Consider the following 20,571-nt stretch of genomic DNA (forward strand, 5'->3'; position numbering starts at 1 on the left):
CCAGGTTTCCTAAAATCAATCAATGGCTTTATAGGAGCAATCCATACTTTATAGGATAAATCCATACTTTATAGGATCAATCCATGTTTTATAGGATCAATCCATACTTTATAGGATCCATCCAGGTTTTATAGGATCAATCCATGGCTTTATAGGATCAATCCATGGCTTTATAGGATCAATCCAAACTTTATAGGATCAATCCATACTTTATAGAATAAATCCAAACTTTAGAGGATAAATCCATTACTTTATAGGATAAATCCAAACTTTAAAGGATCAATCCATGGCTTTATAGGACAAAAGGAAAAAAAACCAAAATAAAAAAATCGGCTAAAAGCAAAAAAAACCCAGGAAAACAATCCACGCCTTCCCAAGCAGCAATTCCCAAGATATGCACCACCCCATTCCCCTCCCAAAGAACACAAACCACAGATTTTTTTCAGGATAAACATCAATCCCACCCTTTTTCCCCATTTTCCCCAGCAGGACCCCGCAGCCCCCCGGCTGACAGACCCCAGGAGAACATGGATCTCCTTCGTCCATCGACCTGATGATGGAAACCCCAGGAGGAGATGCAAAGGGAAAGACAAAAAATTGGTACTGTTTGACCTCTGTGCTTCTTCCCCATCCACAGGGATTTTTGGGGTTTTCCTTCCCACCCCAAACTGGGCTGAATTCTCCTTTCTTTGGGGTGATTGCTCTGGTTTTGGAGAAGTTGGGCTGGTTGGGATTTGGGAGAGAAGTTTCCCTGCTGCAGCTGGGTTTGAACTGAGGGTTTGGGGTTGTTTTCCTGCTCGGTAGAAATAAAATCCTCTTTTTTTTTCCACCTCTGGCCTTTTTTGGGGTTATTTTCCCACTCAGTAGCAATACAATCCTCTTTTTTTTTGTCTCCTCTGGCCTTTTTTGGGGGTTATTTTCCCACTCAGTAGAAGTAAAATCCACTGTTTCTTTCTCCTCTGGCTTTTTGGAGTTATTTTCCCACTCAATAGCAATAAAATCCTCATTTTTTTGGTCTCCTCTGGCTTTTTTGGGGTTGTTTTCCCACTCAGTAGAAATAAAATCCTCTTTTTTTTTTCCTCCTCTGGCCTTTTTTGGGGTTGTTTTCCCACTCAATAACAATAAAATCCACTTTTTTTTTCACCTCTGGCTTTTTTGGGGTTATTTTCCCACTCAGTAGAGATAAAATATTCTTTTTTTTTCTCCTCTGGCCTTTTTGAGGGTTATTTTCCCACTCAATAGCAATAAAATCCACTTTTTCTTTCTCCTCCCACGAGATAAAGTCAGAGTCTCCCAAAGGCTAAACGAATCAAGTGGTTTATATCAAATTAATGATCTAAATATTAAGTGACAATGGATCATGAGGGGAATTTTCCTGCTTGGCCACTCTTGGCTGTTCCCCCTCATTTCACCATGGAATTCCTTGAAGAAATCAGCAATTCTCCTGGAATTCCTCCCCCTGCTGCTCTCCCTGTAGGATTTTTGCTCTTTCCCCACAATTTTCTCCTCCTAATCCCAATTTTTTCTTTCTTTTCCCCTCAGCGAGGCCTAGTTGGGCCTCCTGGGCCTCCTGGGCCTCCTGGGCCTCCGGGAGCTCCTGGGGCTGAAATCACCAGGGAAGTTCTTCTGCAGGAGTTCAAGGAGATTTTAAAAGGTAAAAGGGTTTAAAGGCTATAAAGGTAAAGGATATGAAAGGCTGTAAGAGCTTTTGGGGGTTTTTTTGATGAAGCACCTCAATAAATCAAGAAATGGCTTCATCTTCGAGCGTTCCTCTGGAAAATGTTCCCTCAGGGCTGAAATCAGGGAAGTTCTGCAGGAGTTCAAGGAGATTTTAGAAGGTAAAAGACTTAAAAAGGACACTGAAGGCTGTAAGAGCTTTGAGGGGTTTTTTGAGGGTTTTTTTGGTGAAGAACCACGACAAATTCAGAACCACCTTTGACTTCAAGCAACCAAAAATGTTCCCCAGGGCTGAAATCACCAGGAAAATTCTCCTGCAGGAATTCAAGATTTTAAAAGATTTCAAAAGGATACTAAAGGTAAAGGATATTAAAGGGTGTAGGAGCTTTTAGGGTTTTTTTGAGGGATTTTTTTGGTGAAGAACCATTACAAATCGAGACCAGATTTCCCCATCAAGCATTCCTCTGGCAACCAAAAATATTCCAGGGCTGAAATCACCAGGGAAGTTCTGCAGGAGTTCAAGGAGATTTTAAAAGATTTTAGAAGGATATTAAAGGTAAAGGATGTTTAAGTGTGTAAGAATCTTGAGGGTTTTTTTGAGATTTTTCTGAGGAATATTTTTCTGGGATATCCAGAAGCAATTTCCCCATCAAGCATTTCCCTGGCAACCAAAAATATTCCCCCAAGGCTGAAATCACCAGGAAAAGTCTTCTGCAGGAGCTCAAGGAGACTTTAAAAGATTTTAAAAGGATATTGAGGTTTTTTTGAGGGATTTTTTTTGGTGAAGCACCATGACAAATCCAGAACCAGCTTTGCTATCAAGCATTCCCCTGGCAACCAAAAATATTCCCCCAGAGCCGCTTGGCTGAAAAAAACCCCCCCAAAAATAAGATTCAAATGCAAGATTCCAATCCCACAATGAACACTTTCATGGGCCAAACCCCCAAATTAATCTTTTCTCCCCACTTTTTCCCTTTTCCCCCAGAAGCCATCGAGCGGCGAGCATCCCTGGCTGGCTCAGCCCAGCCCAGCCAGCTTCCCCCAGAGCTGCTGGCCCTGCAGGACATCCCAACCCACAGGAGAGTGGAGCAAGCTTTCCACTGCCAGCTCAAGGGACAGGTCGTGGTGGACAAGAAAACCCTGGTGGAGCTCCAGAACTTCCAGTCGGTGAGGAGGAATTCCAGGGTGGAGAAGCCTTGCTTGGCTCGGTGGGGTTTTCCTTCAAGAAACTCAAAAAAAAGAAATAAATTAATGAAAAATTGTCTAAAGGAGGGATGGGGAAGGTCTGGAGGGATGTCATGAGGGGCTGAAGGAGATTGAGGGGAGATTTTTGGGGTTTGAAGCTCTTCTGAGGGGAAATTCTGATTTTTTGTCCCTGGAACCTTCAGGGCCTTGCTTGGCTCGGTGGGGTTTTCCTCCAAGAAACTCAGAAAAAAGAAATAAATTCATGGGAAATTGTCCAAAGGAGGGATGGGGAAGGTCTGGAGGGATGTCATGAGGGGCTGAAGGAGATTGAGGGGAGATTTTTGGGGTTTGCAGATCTTCCTGAAGGGAAACTCTGATTTTTTCTCTCTGTGGAACAGCTCCAGGGCTTTGCTTGGCTCTGTGGGGTCTTCCTCCAAGAAACTCAAAAAAAAAAAAAGGAAATAAATCCATGAGAAATTACCTAAAGGAGGGATGGGGAAGGTCTGGAGGGATCTCATGAGGGGCTGAAGGAGATTGAGGGGAGACTTTTGGGGTTTGAAGCTCTTCTTATTATTATTTATTGGGATTTTGGGGTCCCAAAAGCTGTGAGAGATCACGAAGACTCTGAGATTCCTGCGGTGCCAGGAGAGGGAATTTGACAGGAAAAATCCCATTCCTTGCTGAGCTTTCCTGCCCAGACCCCTCCCACCCCAAAAGGGCGTTTTCCTGGATTTCCCCCAAACTTTTGGCAGCTTTTTGGAATCTTTTCAGGGCTGGGTGCTGATTGTCCCCGAGGGGTGGGCAGGGAGCTGCTGCCTCATTAATTAGCACGGAAAATTGGGAATAATCCCAAAATGCCAGCCCTGCTGCTTCCCATGCCTCAGGGCTGCTCTGCCCAACTCCATCCCAATTATTCCTGGCTGGAATCGCTCCGGAATCCTGCGGTGCCAGCGACGTGAAGGGTCTGGTTTGGGCTTGTGCCCTGGGAAAAGGGGAATTCCGAGGGAGGGATGGAGAGGAAAAGGTGGGAATGTTGCCTTGGAGGAATTCCAGCGGGAGACAGGGAGAGGAGTGGAGGAGTGGAGGTGCTGCCAGGCTGTGGAATTGGGATTTTAATGGGAATTTAAAAGGATTTCCCCTTGGAAAAGCTTTTCCCAGCAGGAATGGAGGTGCTGCCAGGCTGCTGTGAATTGGATTTGAAGTGGAATTTTAGCAAGATTTTTCAAGCAGGAATTTAAGGCACTGCCAGGCTGTGGAATTGGGATTTTAATGGGAATTTTATGTATTTGCCCTTGGAAAAGCTTTTCCCAGCAGGAATTGAAGGCATTGCCAGGTTGTGGAACTGAGATTTTCCTGGGAATTTTACCTGGGAATCTTTAAGAATTTCCCCTTGGAAAAGCTTTTCCCAGCAGGAGCTGAAGGCACTGACATGAAAGTGGGATTTTCCTGGGAATTTTTAAGGATTTCCTCTTGGAAAATCTCTTTCCCAGCAAGGATTGTGAAGGCACTGCCAGGCTGTGGAATTGGGATTTTCCTGGGAATTTTACCTGGGAATTTTTGAGGATTTTCTCTTGGAAAAATCTTTCAGCAGGATCTGAAGGCACTGACATGAAAGTGGGATCTTCCTGGGAATTTTGAAGGATTTCTCCTTGAAAAACCTTTCCCCAGCAAGAACTAGAAGGCAGTGCCATGGAAATGGGATTTTCCTGGGAATTTCCCCGGAATTAGATCATTTAAAGCATCCCAGCAGCTTTCCATGCTCTCTGGTTCCTTGAGGCCAAGAGGAATTCCAAGCCTTTGGAATTTTGCTGCTGGATGAGGAGATTGTGGATATCCTGGGACTGGATGAACCTTTTCCTTCCTAAGATAAATCCAGGTTTTATAGGATCAATCCATGCTTTATAGGATCAATCCATTGGATCCCTGAAACTGGGAATTCCCATCCCAATTCTCCAGGAATGACTCCCATTTTTCCTTCTGGAAAAATCAGGAAAATCAGAAAATCAGGATTGCCTGAGGGAGGTGTGAGATGAACTGAGGGGGAAAAACTGATTTGGGTTTTCCAGAGCGAAACACTGGAATATTTGGGGTTTTTTTCTGGAATTACAGAGGGATTTCCTCAGGAATAAATCCCTGTGGAGTTTGGATGAGGATCCTGGGAGGCAGCAGGGATTTCATGGGATATTTCCTGGGATTTCATGGGATATTTCCTGGGATTTCATGGGATATTTCCTGGGATTTCATGAGATATTTCCTGGGATTTCACGGGATATTTCCTGGGATTTCCTGGGACATTTCAGCCAGCAAACCTCACCCTGCTGGAGAAAACCAGGGCAGGGAGGGCATGAAGGGACAGGAATGTTTGATCAGTTGGGATTTGCTGGGATTGCTGTGGGATTGTGGTGCTGCAAAAAAAAAGGGATGAAGGGATGAAAAAAGGGAAATCCAGCCTGGAATGATCCCAAATCCTGGTGGGATAGGGGAGACAATCCAGCTCCTTGCAGGATTTTGGTGGGTTTGATGAATTTAACCAATTTAACAGAAAAATCCACTGCTGTTCCACGTGGATTTAGAATCCTGGAATCACAGAATCCTTTGGGATGGAAAAGTATGGATTTGACCTGTTTGGGGGATTTAGCAGTGTTTGTTTTGGGGACCCAGCAGTGTTTGGTTTTTGGGATTTGGGATCAATGCAGGGATTTGGAATCAATGCAGGGATTTGGGATCAGCGCAGGGATTTGGGATCAATGCAGGGATTTGGGATCAGCGCAGGGATTTGGGATCAATGCAGGGATTTGGGATCAGCCCAGCAATTTGGGATCAGCGCAGGGATTTGGGATCAATGCATGGATTTAGGATCAGCGCAGGGATTTGGGACCAGCGCAGGGATTTGGGATCAGTGCAGGCATTTGGGATCAATGCATGGATTTAGGATCAGCGCAGGGATTTGGGATCAGCCCAGGGATTTGGGATCAATGCAGGCATTTGGGATCAGCACAGGGATTTGGGATCAGCACAGGGATTTGGGATCAGCACAGAGATTTGGGACCAGCCCAGGCATTTGGGATCAATGCAGGGATCTGGGATCAGCCCAGGGATTTAGGATCAATGCAGGGATTTAGGATCAATGCAGGGATTTGGGATCAGTGCAGAGATTTGGGATCCGTGCAGGAATTTGGGATCCGTGCAGGAATTTGGGACCAGCCCAGGGATCTGGGATCAGCACAGGGATCTGGGACCAGCCCAAATCTCTGGAAGGCCCTGCAGGGCTCAGGCTGTTCCCCAGCTCCACCCCAGGACAATTTGGGACTCTCCGGCTGTTTTTCCCCCGCAGCCCCCCGGGCGAGGCGCCTTCCTGCGCGGCTCCGGGCTGGACCTGCCCTCGGGGAGATTCACCGCGCCGCTGGCGGGCATCTACCAGTTCTCTGCCAACGTCCACATCGGTGAGAGATCCCGGGAAACAGGGGTTGCCTGCCGAGGGTGGGAAAAACATGGGAAATCCGTGCTCCCTCTGAATTTATCCCAAATATATCCACATTTATCCCAAATATATCCACATTTATCCCAAATATATCCACATTTATCCATTTCTGGAAGCAAATTTATCCCATATATCCAAATCTATCCGAAATATATCCAAATTTATCCCAAATATATCCAAATTTATCCATTTCTGGGAGCAAATTCATCCCAAATATATCCAAATCTATCCCAAATATATCCACATTTATCCCAAATATATCCAAATTTATCCCAAATATATCCACATTTATCCATGGGAGTTCTGCCCTGGGAGCTCCAGGAGCTCTGCAGCCAGGGAAAACATGGATTGGCTTCTGAGGGTGGGAAATCCATGGGAAAATCCATGTTCCCTTCAAATTCATCCCAAATATATCCAAATTTATCCATGGGAGTGCTGCCCGGGGAGCTAACGGGAGCTCTGCAGCCAGGGGAACATGGATTGGCCTTCTGAGGCCAATGAGGGTGGGAAATCCATGGAAAATCCATGATCCCTCCAAATTTATCCATTTCTGGGAGTAAATTTACTCCAAATATATCCAAATTTATCCATGGGAGTTCTGCCCTGACCCTCCTGAGAGCTCTGCAGCCAGGGAAAAACTGGATTTGCCTTCTGCAGGCTGGGAAATCCATGGAAAAATCCATGTTCTCTCCAAATTTATCCATTTCAGGGAGCAAATTTATCCCAAATATATCCAAATTTATCCATTTTGGGGAGCAAATTTATCAAAGGGAGTTCTGCCCTGATCCTCCTGAGAGCTCTGCATCCAGGGAAATTCCTTTTTCAAAATCCATTCTCCCAGAGGTTTTCCCAGTGCCATGGATGGCCAGAGGTGGATAGTCCTTGGTGGATTCCCTTTTTAAATTCCCTTTTTAAAAATTCCTTTTAAAAATCCCATATCCCAGACGTTTTCCCAGCACCACTGATCCCAGAGCAGGATATTCCTTGGTGGATTCCCTAATTAAATTCCTTTTTCAAATCCCATATCCCAGAGGCTTTTCCAGTGCCGCTGATGCCTAGAGGTGGATATTCCTTGGTGGATTCCCTTTTTAAATTCCCTTTTTTTAAATTCCATTATCCCCGAGGTTTTTCCAGTGCTACTGAAGACCACAGATGGACATTCCTCGGTGGATTCCCTTTTTTAAATTCCCTTTTAAAATCAGATATCCCAGAGGTTTTCCCAGTGCCATGCATGGCCAGAGCTGGATTCCCTTTATTAAATCCCTTTTCAAATCCCATATCCCAGAGGTTTTCCCAGTACCACTGATGCCCAGAGCTAGATTCCCTTTATTAAATTCCCTTTACTAAATTCCCTTTTCAAATCCCATATCCCAGATGTTTTCCCAGCACCACTGATCCCAGAGCTGGGTATTCCTTGATGGATTCCCTTTTTAAATTCCGTTTTTTTAAATTCCTTTTTTCAAATCCCATATCCCAGATGTTTTCCCAGTACCACTGATGCCCAGAGCTGGATTCCCATTTTTTAAATTCCTTTTTTAAAATCCAATATCCCAGAGGTTTTCCCCTTGCCATGCATGGCCAGAGCTGGATTCCCTTTATTAATTCCCTTTTCAAATCCCATATCCCAGATGTTTTTCCAGTACCACTGATCCCAGAGCTGGATATTCCTTGGTGGATTCCCTTTTTAAATTCCCTTTTTAAATTCCTTTTTTCAAATCCATTCTCCCAGAGGTTTTCCCAGCACCACTGATCCCAGAGCAGGATATTCCTTGATGGATTCCCTTTTTAAATTCCGTTTTTTTAAATTCCTTTTTTCAAATCCCATATCCCAGAGGTTTTCCCAGCACCACTGATCCCAGAGCAGGATATTCCTTGGTGGATTCCCTAATTAAATTCCCTTTTCAAATCCCATACCCCAGAGGTTTTCCCAGCACCACTGATCCCAGAGCTGGATATTCCTTGATGGATCCCCTTTTTTAAATTCCTTTTTTCAAATCCCATATCCCAGAGGTTTTCCCAGCATCACTGATCCCAGAGCAGGATATTCCTTGATGGATTCCCTTTTTAAATTCCGTTTTTTTAAATTCCTTTTTTCAAATCCCATATCCCAGATGTTTTCCCAGTACCACTGATGCCCAGAGCTGGATTCCCATTTTTTAAATTCCTTTTTTAAAATCCCATATCCCAGAGGTTTTCCCCTTGCCATGCATGGCCAGAGCTGGATTCCCTTTATTAAATTCCCTTTTCAAATCCCATATCCCAGAGTTTTTCCCAGTGCCACAGATGGCCAGAGGTGGATATTCCTTGGTGGATTCCCTTTTTAAATTCCCTTTTTTAAAATTCCATTCTCCCTGAGGTTTTTCCAGTGCCACTGATGGGCAGACATGGATATTCCTTGGTGGATTCCCTTTTCAAAATTCCCTTTTCAAAATTCCCTTTTCAAATCCCACATCCCAGATGTTTTCCCAGCACCACTGATCCCAGAGCTGGATATTCCTTGGTGGATTCCCTTTTTAAATTCCCTTTTCAAATCCCATATCCCAGAGGTTTTCCCAGCACCACTGATCCCAGAGCTGGATCCCCATTTTTAAATTCCTTTTTTAAAATCCCATATCCCAGAGGTTTTCCCAGTGCCATGGATGGCCAGAGCTGGATTCCCTTTATTAAATTCCCTTTTCAAATCCCATATCCCAGATGTTTTCCCAGCACCACTGATCCCAGAGCAGGATATTCCTTGGCAGATTCCCTTTTTAAATTCCCTTTTCAAATCCCATATCCCAGAAGTTTTCCCAGTACCACTGATGGCCAGAGCTGGATCGCCTTTATTAAATTCCTTTTTAAAATCCCATATCCCAGAGGTTTTCCCAGCACCACTGATCCCAGAGCTGGATTCCCCTTTATTAAATTCCTTTTTTAAAATCCATTCTCCCAGAGGTTTTCCCCTTGCCATGGATGGCCAGAGGTGGATTCCCTTTATTAAATCCCTTTTCAAATCCCATATCCCAGAGGTTTTCCCAGTACCACTGATGCCCAGAGCTGGATTCCCTTTATTAAATTCCCTTTACTAAATTCCCTTTTCAAATCCCATATCCCAGATGTTTTTCCAGTACCACTGATCCCAGAGCTGGATATTCCTTGGTGGATTCCCTTTTTAAATTCTCTTTTTAAATTCCTTTTTTCAAATCCCATATCCCAGAGGTTTTCCCAGTGCCACTGATGGCTAGAGGTGGATATTCCTTGGTGGATCCCCTTTTTTTAAATTCCTTTTAAAATTCCATTCTCCCAGAGTTTTTCCCAGTGCCACAGATGGCCAGAGCTGGATATTCCTTGGTGGATTCCCTTTTTAAATTCCCTTTTTTAAAATTCCATTATCCCCGAGGTTTTTCCAGTGCTACTGAAGACCACAGATGGACATTCCTTGGTGGATTCCCTTTTTTAAATTCCCTTTTAAAATCCCATATCCCAGAGGTTTTCCCAGTGCCATGGATGGCTAGAGGTGGATTCCCTTTATTAAATTCCCTTTTCAAATCCCATATCCCAGAGGTTTTCCCAGCACCACTGATCCCAGAGCAGGATATTCCTTGGTGGATTCCCTAATTAAATTCCCTTTTCAAATCCCATATCCCAGAGGTTTTCCCAGCACCACTGATCCCAGAGCAGGATATTCCTTGGTGGATTCCCTTTTTAAATTCCTTTTTCAAATCCCATATCCCACAGGTTTTCCCAATGCCATTGATGGGCAGAGCTGGATTCCCTTTATTAAATTCCTTTTAAAATCCATTCTCCCAGAGGTTTTCCCAGTGCCATGGATGGCTAGAGGTGGATTCCCTTTTTAAATTCCCTTTTCAAATCCCATATCCCAGATGTTTTCCTAGCACCACTGATCCCAGAGCTAGATTCCTTTTATTAAATTCCCTTTTCAAATCCCATATCCCAGAGGTTTTTCCAGCACCACTGATCCCAGAGCTGGGTATTCCTTGATGGATTCCCTTTTTAAATTCCGTTTTTTTAAATTCCCTTTTCAAATCCCATATCCCAGATGTTTTCCCAGTACCACGGATGCCCAGAGCAGGATCCAGTTGCCTTTGCCATGGGATTTTGGGATCCCCTCACCCCTCACCCCGCTCTCCCCATGCTGTGACCAACCCCAAATCCCCCAATTCCCATCAATTTGACATTTTTCCCTGTTTCCCAGACCACAGTGAGCTGAAGAGCAGAGTGCAGCTGCGGGCTCGGGACAGCGTCAGGGTGCTGATCTGCATCGAGTCCCTCTGCCACAGATACACGTGAGTGATCCCGAAAATCTGGGAAAATCCCAAAAAATTCCCAACTTTCCCAAAAATTCCCAACATTCCCGAATGTTCCAACCCCCTCGGGAAGAGAGATTTCATCAGAAATGGATTTTCTGTGAGAAATTGTTGTGGGATTGTTCTGCGGAGTTGTGATGGAATTGTGCTGAGTGATTCCTTTTCATTTTGGGGTCAATTTGGGGTTAATTTTGGGGTTTTAATTTGGGGTTTAATTTTGGGGTCAATGTTGGGTTTTAATGTTGGGGTTTAATTTTGGGGTCAATTTGGGGTTTAATTTTGGGTTTAATTTTGGGTTTAATTTTGGGGTTTAATTTGGTGTTTTAATTTTGGAGTTTAATTTTGGGGTCAATGTTGGGTTTTAATTTTGGGTTTTGATTTTGGGGTTAATTTTGGGGTCAATTTTGGGTTTTAATGTGGGGTTTTAATGTGGGGTTTTAATTTTGAGGTTTAATTTTCGGTTTAATTTTCGGTTTAATTTTGGAGTTTAATTTTGGGGTTAATTTTGAGTTTTAATGTTGGGTTTTAATTTTGGGTTTAACGTTGGGTTTTAATGTTGGGGTTTAATTTTGGGGTTTAATTTGAGGTTAATTTTGGGTTTTAATTTTGGGTTTTTATTTCAGGTTTTAATGTTGGGGTTAATTTTGGGGTCAATTTTGGGTTTTAATGTGGGGTTTTAATTTTGGGTTAATTTTGGGGTCAATTTTGGGTTTAATGTGGGGTTTTAATGTGGGGTTTTAATTTTGGGGTTTAATTTGGGGTTTAATTTTGGGGTTTAATTTTGGAGTTTAATTTTGGGGTTAATTTTGGGTTTTAATTTCGGGTTTTAATTTCGGGTTTTAATTTTGGGTTTTAATTTTGGAGTTTAATTTTGGGGTTAATTTTGGGTTTTAATTTCGGGTTTTAATTTCGGGTTTTAATTTTGGGTTTTAATTTTGGGGTTTAATGTTGGGTTTTAATTTGGGGTTTTAATTTGGGGTTTTAACCTCTCTGTGCTAAATCATATTATTATTTCTAATTTATTTATTATTTATACTGATAAACAGTTACCAAATAATTACAAACTGATCATTACTATTACTTATCATGGTAAATTGCTACCAAATAATTATTGATTAATTATTACTATTATTATTATTATTTATCACGATAGTTACAAAATAATTAACTATTTTAAATTAAAATAATTATTTTGTAATTAAATCATTTATGAATGAAAATGAAATTATCACTATTATTTATCACAACAGTTTAAATAATAGTTTAAAGACTTTTAGTCTTTAATAACAGTTTAAAGAATTTATTAGTGAATTATTACTGTTATTTATCATGATAGTTACCAAATAACTATTGATGAATTATTACAATATTTTCATGCTAGTTACAAAAGTTATTAATGAATTACTATTTAGTAATATATAGTGAAAAATATATAGTGATAACTATATAGTGATAAATAGTTATCAAATAATTCGAAATTAATAATTGCTATTATTTATTGTGATAGTTACCAGTTATTAATTTATTATTATTATTATTATAGTAATATATAGTGATAAATATATAGTGATAAATAACTATATAGTGATAAATAGTTAGCAAATAATTCGAAATTAATAATTGCCAAACAGCTATTAATGAATTATTACAATTTAGTAATATATAGTGAAAAATATATTGTGATAAATATATAGTGATAACTATATAGTGATAAATAGTTACCAAATAATTCGAAATTAATCATTGCTATTATTTATAGTGATAGTTACCAAACAGTTATTAATTAATTATTATTATTATAGTAATATATAGTGATAAATATATGGTGATAAATAACTATATAGTGATAAATAAATATATAGTGATAACTATACAGTGATAAATAGTTACCAAATAATTATAAATTAATCATTGCTATTATTTATTGTGATAGTTACCAAAGAGTTATTAATGAATTATTATTATTATAGTACTATATAGTGATAAATATATAGTGATAAATAACTATATAGTGATAAATAGTTATCAAATAATTCGAAGTTAATAATTGCCAAACAGCTATTAAACAATTATTACAATTTAGTATTATATAGTGAAAATATATAGTGATAAATATATAGTGATAACTATATAGTGATAAATATTTACCAAATAATTATAAATTAATAATTGCTATTATTTATAGTCATAGTTACCAGTTAATTAATTATTATTATTATTATAGTAATATACAGTGATAAATATATAGTGATAAATAAATATATAGTGATAAATAACTATACAGTGATAAATAGTTACCAAATAATTAGAAATTAATAATTGCCAAACAGCTATTAATGAATTATTACTATTAATTACTCCCAGGGCAATTCTGGGCTGTTTTTCCTGAGGTTTAATCTGATTTTAATGCTGATTTTTCTCCCCAGATCCCTGGAGGTGATCGCTGGGCTGGAGAGCAACAGCAAACTCTTCACCATCAATGTCCATGGATTGCTGCAGCTGCAGGTGAGAGAAAATTGGGAATTTCTGCCCCAAATCCCAGGAGGAATGGGAATTTTGGGAGTTCCTGGAGTGGGGAAGGATTTGGGAAAATGGGGAAAAGGGAATTCCTCAGCTGGAAATTCTGATTTTAAGGCACAGGCAGAAGCTTCCCTCTGAGAAATATTCAATATTCAATATTTATTAAATATTTATTTACATACAAATATTTATGAGATCTATATGAAAATATTAAATAGATATTTATAGCTAAATAGAAAATTTATTATATTTAAAATAGTTTAAATTATATATAATAATTGATTTATTATATTTAAAATAGTTAAAATAATTTAATTTAGTATAATTATGATATTTATTATTTATTTATAGATAGATATTTGTTAAATACATATTTAACTATGGAATTTATAGCTATGTAAATATAAAATTTAGAACAGAATAGACTATTTAGATATACAGATCAATTTATTATATTATAAAATGCATCAAAGATTTCTTTACCTATAAATACTTCTATTTCTACTATTCCCAGCTGCAAAATGTGAATTTTTCCAAGTTTTTCCCCAGAATGTGTCAAATATTCCCAGTTTTCCCCATGATGGATCCAGAATTCCTGATTGAGAAAATATGAATTTTCCCAGTTTTTTCCCAGAATGTGTCAAATATTCCCATTTCCCCCATGATGGATCCGAAATTTCCAGTTGACAAAATGTGAATTTTCCCCAGTTTTTCCCCAGAATGTGTCAAATATTCCCATTTTCCCATGATGGATCCAGAATTCCTGGTGGCAAAATGTGAATTTTCCCCAGTTTTTCCCCGGAATGTATCAGATATTCCCATTTTTTCCCAGAATGTGTCAAATATTCCCATTTTCCCCATGCTGGATCCAGAATTCCCGACTGCAAAATGTGAATTTTTCCAAGTTTTTCTCCTGGAATGTGTCAGATATTCCCATTTTTCCCCAGAAAGTGTCAAATATTCCCATTTCCCCCATGACACATCTGAAATTCCCAGTTGACAAAATGTGAATTTTCCCCAGTTTTTCCCCAGAATGTGTCAAATATTCCCATTTTCCCATGATGGATCCAGAATTCCTGGTGGCAAAATGTGAATTTTTCCCAGTTTTTCCCTGGAATGTATCAGATATTCCCATTTTTTCCCAGAATGTGTCAAATATTCCCATTTTCCCCACGATGGATCCGCAATTCCTGGCTGCAAAATGTGAATTTTCCCCAGTTTTCCCCAGAATGTATCAAATATTCCCATTTTCCCCATGCTGGATCCAGAATTCCCAGCTGCAAAATGTGAATTTTTCCCAATTTTCCCCAGAATGTATCAAATATTCTCATTTTCCCCCAAAATGTATCAAATATTCCCATTTTTTTCCCCAGAATGTATCAAATATTCCCATTTTTCCCCCAGAATATGTCAAATATTCCCATTTTCCCCCAGAATGTATCAAATATTCCCATTATTTTCCCCAGAATGTGTCAGATATTCCCATTATTTTCCCCGGAATGTATCAAATATTCCCATTTTTCCCCCGGAATGTATCAAATATTCCCATTTTTCCCTGGAATGTCTCAATATTCCCATTTTCCAGGCTGGGCAGTACACCTCCATCTTCGTGGACAACAGCGCTGGAGCTTCAGTCACCGTGCAGAGCGGATCTGATTTCATGGGAATGCTGCTGGGAGCTTAGGGGATTGGGGAACTGTCCTGGGATTTGGGAATTGTCTGGGAAATCCCGGGATTTGGGAATTGGGATTGAGGGAATCCCGGGATTTGGGAACTGTCCGGCAATCCTGGGATTTGGGACCGAGGGAATCCCGGGATTTGGGATTTGGGACTGAGGGAATCCTGGGATTTGGGAACTGTCCAGGAATCCTGGGATTTGGGATTGAGAGAATCCCGGGATTTGGGATTTGGGACTGAGGGAATCCCGGGATTTGGGATGAGGAAATCCCAAGATTTGGGACTGAGGAAATCCCGGGATTTGGGATCGGGGGAATCCCAGGATTTGGGAATTGGGACTGAGCGAATCCCGGGATTTGGGATGAGGAAATCCCAAAATTTGGGACTGAGCGAATCCCGGGATTTGGGATGAGGAAATCCCAAGATTTGGGACTGGGGGAATCCCAGGATTTGGGAACTGTCTGGGAATCCTGGGATTTGGGATTGGGAAATCCCAGGATTTGGGATTTGGGACTGGGGGAATCCCGGGATTTGGGAACTGTCCAGCAATCCTGGGATTTGGGATGAGGAAATCCCAAAATTTGGGACTGAGGGAATCCTGGGATTTGGGACTGAGTGAATCCCGGGATTTGGGACTGAGCAAATCCCGGGATTTGGGACTGAGGGAATCCCGAGATTTGGGAACTGTCTGGGAATCCCAGGATTTGCGGCTGAGGGAATCCCAGGATTTGGGATCTGTCTGGGAATCCCGGGATTTGGGATGAGGGAATCCCTGGATTTGGGGCTGGAGGAATCCCACTGTGACCCTAAACCAGTGCCAGAGATTTGGAATGGGAAAATCCTTATTAGGGAGAAATCCTGGAAAGGGAAAATCCCTGAAGAGGAAAATCTTTCAATGGGAAAAATCCTTAAAGGGGAAAAGTCCTTGGATGGGAAAAATCCTTAAACATGAAAAAATCCTTAAAGGGGAAAAATTCTTAAACAGGAAAAATCCTTAAATGGGAAAATCCTTAATGGGGAGAAATCCTTAAAGGGAAAAAATCCTTAATGGGGAGAAATCCTTGAAGGGGAAAATCCTTCAATGGGAAAAATCCTTAAACAGGAAAAATCCTTAATGGGGAGAAATCCTTAAAGAGGGAAATATCCTTACAGGGGAAAAATCCCTAAATGGGAAAGATCCTTTCTCAGCTCTTTCAGCAATTTTCAATGGGAAAAATCCTTAAAGGGGAGAAATCCTTGAAGGGGAAAAATCCTAAAAATCCTTCCCCAGCTATTCTGGGAATTTCAAATGGGAAAAATCCTTAAATGAGAAAAGTCCTTAATGGGAAAAGCCCTTAAAGGGGAAAATCCTTCCCCAGCTTTTCCAGGGATTTTCAATGGAAAAAATCCTAAAATGGGGAAAATCCTTTTCCAGCTCTTCTAGGGATTTTCCATGGAAAAAATCCTAAAATGGGGAAAATCCTTTCCCAGCATTTCCAGGGATTTTCAGTGGAAAAACCCCTAAAATGGGGAAAATCCTTTCCCAGCTCTTCTAGGGGTTTTCAATGGGAAAAATCCTAAAATGGGGAAAATCCTTTCCCAGCTCTTTTTGGGATTTTCCATGGAAAAATTCCTTTCCCAGCATTTCCAGGGATTCCAAACAGGACAATTCCTTCCCCAGCTCCTCCAGCTTTGCTCCCCAAAATTCTGCTTTTTTCTCCTCCTGAAAGATCCTTTTCCCTATTTAATTTGTGCTTCACCAGATGCTCACCAGCAGCACTTTGGGATTTTTTTTTGGGATTTGCTGTAATTTTATTTCTGTTTCACTGTAGCACTTGTAACCAGCACTGGGGTTTGTTTTTTTGGGGTTTATATTTGAATTTTTTGGGGGTTTGGAAATGAAGGATGGAGAGGTGGAAATGATGGGAATGACTGTGTGGTTCTGTTCTGTGGGGTGGGGAGGATTTTCCAGCAAAAAATGGGGTTTTTTTAATGGAATTATAAATGGTTTAGATCCTCTGCAACATTCGGAATTGGATCTCTGTGACCTGGAAAATGAGGAATTCTCACCCAGTCCGAGGAATCTGAAGCCTGAATTCTTTAATTGTGTGTTTTATATCAAATTATTTCATTAAGGATCCAAAATCCCTCTCTGATGATGCTCTGGGGTGGGAAAAAGTGAGATAAAACCATGGATTTGACCTGGAAAATGTGGAATTCTCACCCAATCCAAGGAATCCAAGACCTGAACTCTTTAATTTTGGTTTTTATATCAAATTATTTCACTAAGGATCCAAATCCTTCCCTGCCAGTGGAAGGGAAAAGGGAAATCCGAGGAGAACATATTTCCTTAATTGTGTTTCTGTGTTTTAATGAGATAAAAACATGGATTTGATCAGGAAAATGTGGAATTCTCACCCAATCCAAGGAATCCAATTGGACTGAATTCTTTAATTTTGGTGTTTTATATCAAATTATTTCATCAAGGATCCAAAGGTTTGGGGTGGGAAAAGGGAAATCCAAAGGGAACTCGAATCCTTCATTGTATTCCTGTTTTAATGAGGTAAAAACATGAATTTGACCAGGAAAATGAGGAATTCTCACCCAATCCAAGGAATCTGAAGCCTGAACTCTTTAATTGTGTGTTTTATATCAAATTATTTCATTAAGGATCCAAAATCCCTCTCTGATGATGCTCTGGGGTGGGGAAAAGTGAGATAAAAACATGGATTTGACCAGGAAAATGAGGAATTCTCACCCAATCCAAAGAATCCGAGGCCTGAACTCTTTAATTTTGGTTTTTATATCAAATTATTTCATTAAGGATCCAAACCCCTCCTGTGCTTTGGGTTGGGAAAAAGGGAAATTCAAGGGGAACATGAATCCTTCATTGTATTCCTGTTTTAATGAGATAAAAACATGGATTTGACCTGGAAAATGTTAGAATTCTCACCCAATCCAAGGAATTCGAGACCTGAACTCTTTAATTTTGGTGTTTTATATCATTTTATTTCATTGATGATCCAAAGCTTTGGGGTGGGAAAAGGGAAATCCAAAGGGAACACAAATCCTTCATTGTATTCCTGTTTTAATGACATAAAAACATGAATTTGACCAGGAAAATGAGGAATTCTCACCCAATCCAAGGAATTCGAGGTCTGAACTATTTTTTTCCCAGATTTCTACAAATTTAGGAGCAAAATCAAGGTGTGAGGCTGAGCTTTGCCCAGAGCTCAAAGCCATTTTAATGTCCTTTGAACTGTTTATAAATAGTTAAATTTATAATAAAAATAAAAATGAAATGAAAAATGAAAACGAAAATCAAAATCAAAATGAAAATAAAATAAAAATCAAAATTAAAATAAAAATGGAAATAAAAAGGAAATAAAAATGGAAATAAAAATGAAATAAAAATGAAATAAAAATGAAATAAAAATGAAATGAAAATGAAAATAAAGAAAATAAAAATAAAGAACATGAAAATAATGAAAAGAAAAAGAATGAAAATAAAAAGAATGAAAATAAAAATAAAAACCCAATAATAATAAAATGGAATTCCTGGCAGGAGGAAATCCCAGATCCCAAATATTTAATTAAAAAAGAAATTAATTAAATTAAAATAAATTAATTTTTAAAACTAATTAAAATTTTATTAAAATTAATTAAAAATTAATTAAAAATTAATTCAAAATTAATTCAAAATTAATTAAAAATCTTTAATTCCCCAGATCCCCAGCTGGGCTCAATTCCAGCCCCACATTCCCAATTTTCCCATTTTTTCCCCATTTTTTGTCGGCAGACAGATGAAATCAGGATTTTGGCAGCAAAGCTGCATTCCTGCTCTGGGCAATTGAAATTCCTCCTGACTGCAGAACTCCTGGAGCCAAGGGGGGAAAAAATGGAATTTAGAAATAAAAAAGGGATTAAAAAAAAAAAGGGATTAAAAAAAAAGGGGATTAAAAAAAAAAGGGATTAAAAAAAAGGGAATTGGGAAAAAAAAAAGGGGGAATGAATAAAAAGGAATTAAGGGGAAAAAGGGAATTTTAAAAAAGGGAATTAAGGAAAAAAGGGAATTAAGGGAAAAAAGGGAATTAAGGAAAAAAAGAGAATTTTTAAAAAGGGAATTAAGAAAAAAAGGGAATTAAGAAAAAAGGGAATTAAGGAAAAAAGGGAATTAAGGAAAAAAGGGAATTTAAAAAAGGGAATTAAGGAAAAAAAGAGAATTTTTAAAAAGGGAATTAAGAAAAAAGGGAATTAAGGAAAAAAAGAGAATTTTTAAAAAGGGAATTAAGTAAAAAAGGGAATTAAAAACAAAGGGAATTAAAAAAGAAAAAAGGGAATTTAAAAAAAAAAGAATGAATAAAAGGGAATTAAGGAAAAAAGGGAATAAGAAAAAGGGAATTTTAAAAAAGGGAATTAAGAAAAAACTGGGAATTAAAAACAAAGGGAATTAAGAAAAAAAAGGGAATTAAGAAAAAAAGGGAATAAAAAAAAGAATAAAAAAAGGGAATTAAGGAAAAAAGGGAATGAGAAAAAGGGAATTTTAAAAAGGGAATAAGAAAAAAAGGGAATGGAAAAAAGGGAATTAAGAAAAAAATGGAATTTTAAAAAAGGGAATGAAAAAGGGATGAAAAAAGGGAATTAATAAAAAAGGGAATTATTTTTAAAAAAGTGAATTAAAGAGAAGAATAAAAAAAAGGGAATTTAAAAAGGGAATAAAAAGGGAATTCAAGAAAAAGGGAAATAAGGAAATAAAAAAAGGGAATGAAAAAAGGGAATTAAAGAAAAAAGGGAATTTAAGGAAAAGGGAATTAAAAAAAAATTAAAAACCAAAGAGAATTTCCTGGAAAATTCTCACTAAAAAAAAAACCCAAAAGGAATTAATAAGGAATTTTCCTGACAACCCAAAAAGATCTTTTTTACCCCAAAACTGAACTCTCTCCTCTCCCAAAATATCTTCTTGCAAGGAATTTTTTTTCCTGGAATTCCTGGAAAAATCCCATAAAAAACCCCAAAAGGAATCAATTGGGAATTTTCCTGGCAGCCAAAAAAGATCTTTTTTTATCCCAAAATTCTCTTTTTCACCCCAAAACTTTGGGGTTTCCCAGCTCATCCCACGGAATCCTCAGGGATTTTCCAGGCAATCCGAGCTGCTTGAAATGATCCCAAAATTCCCATTTTTTGGGGAATGTTTTCCTTTCCTCCCCTGGGCTGAATCCCCTTTGATCTGCACTTCAAAGGAGGTCACGGAATATCGGATTGCCCCAGGGAAAAATACCAAAATAAACCTGGAAAGGGGAAAAAAAATGGGAAAATGATGCTCCAGGGGATTTGTGGGGCTGAGTTTGGGGTTTCAGGGCTGGAATTTGGGGTTTTGGGGTGGAAATTTGGGGTTTTGGGGTGGAAATTTGGGATTTCGGGGTGGAATTTGGGATTTTGGGGTTGGAATTTGGGGTTTCAGGGATGGAATTTGGGATTTCAGGGCTGGAATTTGGGGTTTCAATGTTGGAATTTGGGGTTTCGGGGTGGAAATTTGGGATTTCAGTGTTGGAATTTGGGATTTCAATGTTGGAATTTGGTATTTCAGGGTTGGAATTTGGGGTTTCAGGGCTGGAATTTGGGATTTCAGTGTTGGAATTTGGGGTTTCAGGGATGGAATTTGGGATTTCAGGGATGGAATTTGGGGTTTCAGGGCTGGAATTTGGGATTTCAGGGATGGAATTTGGGATTTCAATGTTGGAATTT

At 39.2% G+C, this 20,571-nt stretch overlaps 1 protein-coding gene across 1 annotated transcript; it reads left to right on the forward strand.

Moving 5' to 3' along the window:
• Positions 1-486: 486 nt before the first annotated feature.
• LOC146422268 (adipolin-like) lies at positions 487-14,855 on the forward strand (the record flags this gene model as incomplete). The annotated part of the gene is made up of 7 exons (XM_085046678.1): positions 487-600; positions 1,543-1,654; positions 2,663-2,844; positions 6,197-6,305; positions 10,539-10,629; positions 13,077-13,155; positions 14,756-14,855. Coding segments are annotated over 7 exons (786 nt in total), but the record flags the coding sequence as incomplete, so codon positions are not given.
• Between the last annotated feature and the right edge of the window lie 5,716 nt (positions 14,856-20,571).

Source organism: Lichenostomus cassidix, unplaced genomic scaffold (assembly GCF_008360975.1).
Source record: "Lichenostomus cassidix isolate B80296 unplaced genomic scaffold, HeHo_3.0 HiC_scaffold_799, whole genome shotgun sequence".
In the NCBI taxonomy this organism is placed as follows: domain Eukaryota; kingdom Metazoa; phylum Chordata; class Aves; order Passeriformes; family Meliphagidae; genus Lichenostomus; species Lichenostomus cassidix.